This window comes from Penaeus vannamei, chromosome 33 (assembly GCF_042767895.1).
Source record: "Penaeus vannamei isolate JL-2024 chromosome 33, ASM4276789v1, whole genome shotgun sequence".
In the NCBI taxonomy this organism is placed as follows: Eukaryota; Metazoa; Arthropoda; class Malacostraca; order Decapoda; family Penaeidae; genus Penaeus; species Penaeus vannamei.
This window is the reverse complement of record NC_091581.1, coordinates 10,114,064-10,119,063: the sequence shown is the minus strand read 5'-3', so window position 1 is coordinate 10,119,063 and position 5,000 is coordinate 10,114,064. Positions and strand designations below refer to the sequence as shown.

Genomic DNA, 5,000 nt, shown 5'->3' with positions numbered 1-5,000 from the left:
GCCTCGGAGCTGATCAAGCTCTCTTCTAGTGAATCCATTTATGGCACACTTGCTAATTTCGAGTTTGAGAAGAAGATAGGAAAGGGCCAGTTCAGTGTAGTCCACCGAGCAAGATGCAAGATCGACCAGGCTGTGGTGGCTTTGAAAAAAGTTCAGATCTTCGAGATGATGGATTCAAAAGCAAGATTAGATTGCATGAAAGAAATTAATCTATTACAGGTAAGTAACAGTATGTATGGGCCTAACTAATGTGGTGATTTTCAGGGGTGTCAAAATCACCATGCTAGTTTTTGCCTCATAAAGTCTTTCAAATATGATTGAAACCCATAATGGGAAATTTCAGTAAATTCTTAGTCCATCAGTTCTCTACTGTTTGCCCTATGGATGGATAGATATTCACTTGAAATTATTATCATTATCACACTTGTATATGCTAATGCATTCTTAAAGGTTGATGTGGATATATGCCTTTAGGGGAAGTATATAAGAATTCAGATTTTGAAGTTTCCTAAGTTTAATCTAGCAAGAAGTGAATCTTCTAGTATATATTGTACTTCTGAGTAATCATAAAACTTGGTCGGGCAAAATTGGACTGATATGACAAGTGATGCCATTTGCTAGGCAGGAACACTATTCTTGTCTAACAATGTTCGATCTTCTCAGCTGACCAATAAATACTGACATATTTTAGACTTTCAGCAATCTACTCAAAGATACTGTTGTATACATTTGTTAGAACAATATCCTTTACCTAGGAATGAATTTGCAGATATTCGGTATACTTATCCCACTTATGCCGGGTAATTTCCTATCATATCATGATGAAAACTCCACTTATGCTGAATGATATCTAATTAAGCCATGTGCTCTTGAGCCTGCCTTAGTTTGTGTGGCAAACAGTTGTTTGCTTATTTGGCCCTGGCTATAGTCATTAAGGAGGAGGAACAGCCTCACAAAAGTAGGCATAAAGCTACTTTTAACCTGCATTTATTGAAAGTGGGGTAACTGTATGTTTCTTGCACTTCTAATTTCTGGCTTGAGTAGCTGACTGTGCACACGCCCTGGCACATGGCCTGTGTGGCATGAGGAAATCCAGTCAAAACTATGTAAATTAGGAACCCAACATAATCACATTGGTAATGTTAGTTTAGGGGTGTGTGATGGAAATATAGTGTGTGCATGTGTACTGAGTGAAGAAAGTAATTTAGTAAGGCAGATTTTTGTTAACCACTAACGAATATTTATTTATTTATTTATTTATTTATTTATTTATTTATTTATTTATTTTACAAAACAGTATTATGTTGGGCCCTGATTTGTGATTTCAGTCTCTTTTTTAAACAATTAGGGCTTTTGAGGATTGGGGTCACAACTAATTATCCTCATAGTCTGTTAGTACGTTTGCATGTATTTTATGTCTTGCACATTATCCCAATCTAGCATATGCCTAACAGTCATCATATAAACAGTATACAACATGCACTTTTATGCTTTATAGATAAACGTTTACTGAAGAATTCTAGAAGTGCAATGTCATTATCTGTATGACTTGGATTATGATCAGCTTATTTTGAAACAGCATCATGTAAATGATAATAAAAGAAGTGGCACTTAATTTCACAAAACATTGTAAGATGCATTAAGATCAGTACATTGTGGTATTTAATGTTATAGTTTACATAGAATCTACCATTAAATCATTGTATAAAATGTGTGAATTACTGAATTTTTTTTGTAAGTTCTTAAACTTTGCTAATAAAAATGTCAGATTGTTGGCTTTACTGAAGAATAGTTTTAAGCTATTTTACGGCAGATGGGCTAGTATTTTCTGGTGTTAGAGGGGAAATGATTCCTTATGCTTCTAGGAATGAAATAAACAATAGCAAAAAAATTGATTACATTGCTGATGTTGCATTTATATTATAACTATCTGAAGTTTGTGACAAATGTATGAATTGCAGGACAGTTGCATTGTTGCTGAAGGTTGCAGAAGGCTAAACAGTCCAATACTCATTTGCACCAGTTTGTGGTATGCCATTTGCTGTGCTAGATACAAAATATCTTTGGATTTTGACATCAACTGCTTGCAAACCAAGCCCATCCTAGTCCTATGAGATAATTGGTATTCTGTTATGGGTTTACCTAACAGTTGTAGTGCTAATAGTAAAACTCTCTTTCATTTCAGAATATCTCATAGCTTTTAATAGATCCAGTATCAAGTCCAACATTTTGAGTATTTAACATTATTTATTTGATATTTTCTTTGACAATTCTTTAATGCTTTTTTGACTGGCTATAGCAGAAGGGGTTGATAATTGCCTGGGGTCCAAAAGCGGTTGATAAATGCTGGGGCTTTTTGTAATTTTGGGCTTGGTTTGCAGTATATGATGTATGTGGAAAGTAGCGCTTGGCATGCAGTTCTCCTCACTAATGTATATGGAAGCTCTACATCTAGTTGATTATTATTTTTATATATATTTTTGTACATTCCTGGGGGTCGATGAGAATTTAAGCATTCCTTGAAGGGGTCGATGGTTAGTGGGTAGAGTGCAACCCTCACTGGAAGGCATATTTTTGACAAGTCAATTTCTTATAAAGTTGGTAATAATAATTAAAAGATTTTTTTGGCTGAAATAAGAGTTAACAAATGGCACTGATTGACCATGTGAGGTCCAAAGTCCTGATTTATTTTGATAATTTTACTAATTACAGTCAGCAGAGGCACTGTTTTGGTTCTCAAAAGGGATAAGACTTTTTGGTAAATTATATCCCAACCCAGACATGTAAACATACAATAAAACTTGGACATAGTGTTATGTCAGTTGTCCATGCCTAGGTGTAACTGAAATATTGCACTAGTTCAGATGTAGGAGTTAGAAATGAAAAAAAAAATATTCATGGTTTTGAAGGTTGTACCTGCTGACAGCTATTTCAGTGTAGAATGTGACCAACTGATTGCACATCATGTTTCTTCTTTATTAGTTACTTTTTCTGTTGGCTTGGTTTAACTTGGGAATAAGATAGTACTAATAAATATGTAGATTTATAGATTATATAACAATAATTAAATGTTGCCAGGTTTTGAAAAAATAGCATTGTTATTAAAACATTATCCTTGCATGTTTTGATACACACAGATGGGATTCACTTGTTTCCTGGTATCATGGTTCTATTGAGATCAGTTGATTGAATGCTGATAAGTAAGTGTTAACAAAACTGCAGCTCTCAGGGAATCAGAGACAAGATGGATGGAAACCCTTGCCACTTACATCATGTCATAGGCCTAGAATAGGCTTTGTTGGAATAGGCATACATCTTGGATATGAGTGTATGTTATAATGGCAGTTGACTACTGCTAACTAGATAGATACTCTTTTCGTTCAGTAGTTGTAATGATTTGTTGTAAAAATCAGTGACTGGTGGCAGTCATGATAGAGAGCTCTTGGGCTATATTAACTGGGTATCCTATTTCTTAATAATTCTTTTGGGTGTATCCACTTACTGTGATAGACCCTTATTTCCCAAACACTTGTAGACATCTGTTTAGCTACAATAAGGATATATTTAAAATATGTTATTAAATATTCTATCTACCCTTAAATTCAGTATGTATGTCTTTAGCAGAGTGTTATGATAGATATAATTGTTTGCAAACTCCACAAGCCTATGGAATTGTATATGTACTTATACATTCTTTTGCAGAAACTGAATCATCCCAACATCATCCACTATCTTGCGTCCTTCATCGAAGACAATGAACTCAACATCGTGTTTGAGTTGGCTGATGCTGGAGATCTATCTCGTATGATTCGGCACTTCCGTAAGCAGCAGCGTTTGATACCAGAGAGGACAATATGGAAATACTTTGTGCAGCTGTGTTCTGCCCTTGATCACATGCACTCGAAGAGGATAATGCATAGGGGTAATTTACTTCTTGTTATTATTATACTAATTAGTTGTCTGGACTTTTTATTTTTAACTAACATGTATTGTTGGTCCTTTCTTCAAACATTATCTTATATTTGACATATACCATTCAATAATGAATTATGACCAAAATTTCAACAAACCTTGCTAACCAACTCATATATATTAGGAACAGACTGCAAAGGTTATATGTTAATGACCCTTCATTTATTAAGGGAAATTGTGGTAATATTCTTGGTCATGGCATCATTTTCTAAAAAATTATTACATGCAGATGCATTCTACTACAATTTTTTAGTGATTTGTGCACGAATGATATATTTTTAGAATTTAAAGTGTCCTTTGTATTTTTTATAGCAAAGCTGAAAATTTTAGAAATGTACAAAATATCACAGGAATATTCTTATTAAACACCTATAGATTTGATGAATGGAAAAGAACGACAATGTAAATGGTTAGATCTTATAAACTTTATGCTGGAAGTAACTATTTCTGTATAAGAAGATTAGTTATTATTATTTGGGACAAAGTCAGTAAGCTATATGTCCAAGAATATTATTATCTTGGGGACAAAGAATAAATGATGATCATCATATTAACCCTCTGCTGGGATAGCTTAACATACCTGCTATGTCCACTGTGTTTTAGTTTATTAATTAAAGCACTGTCTTACTTATCACACCTGTTTATTCTTTTCCTAGTTTTTCAGAATTTCTTTTTGTTTCATTGCTATTAGTAATCCCAAAAATTCAAGGACTAAGGGAATCAGGTGAGGTCACGCAGTGCCTACTAATTGACCTCTTCGGTACCTGAGCATTTATACAGCTATCTGTGTGCAAAAAAATACACAAAAAACTACAATGGTCAGTACAAATACCCATGTATGAAGGGTTAAACAGATCAATTTAATGATAGGTATGAGCAGAGAGTTTATAAAGGTGATGATTTGCTGAGAAAGAAGATGGAAGAAGAGAAATGCCCATATTACATTGTTAAGCCTCATTTTATAGGTTTATTATGAATTGTAAGACATAATTCCTATACTAATTAAGTGGCAGTTAATATTTTTTGCA

The 5,000-nt window shown here is 33.8% G+C and overlaps 1 protein-coding gene across 5 annotated transcripts in view; it reads left to right on the top strand.

Annotated features, from left to right (window-relative positions):
* Window positions 1-5,000, top strand: part of LOC113810061 (serine/threonine-protein kinase Nek7) — a 72,196-nt gene that overhangs the window by 61,795 nt on the left and 5,401 nt on the right. For all 5 annotated transcript variants that reach the window (XM_070145340.1, XM_070145337.1, XM_027361748.2 and 2 more), the window contains 2 exons: window positions 1-219; window positions 3,703-3,922. The exon at window positions 1-219 is cut by the window's left edge and continues 38 nt beyond it. In XM_070145340.1, the coding sequence (XP_070001441.1) occupies window positions 1-219; window positions 3,703-3,922 (439 nt within the window). The remainder of the gene's footprint in view (window positions 220-3,702; window positions 3,923-5,000) is intronic.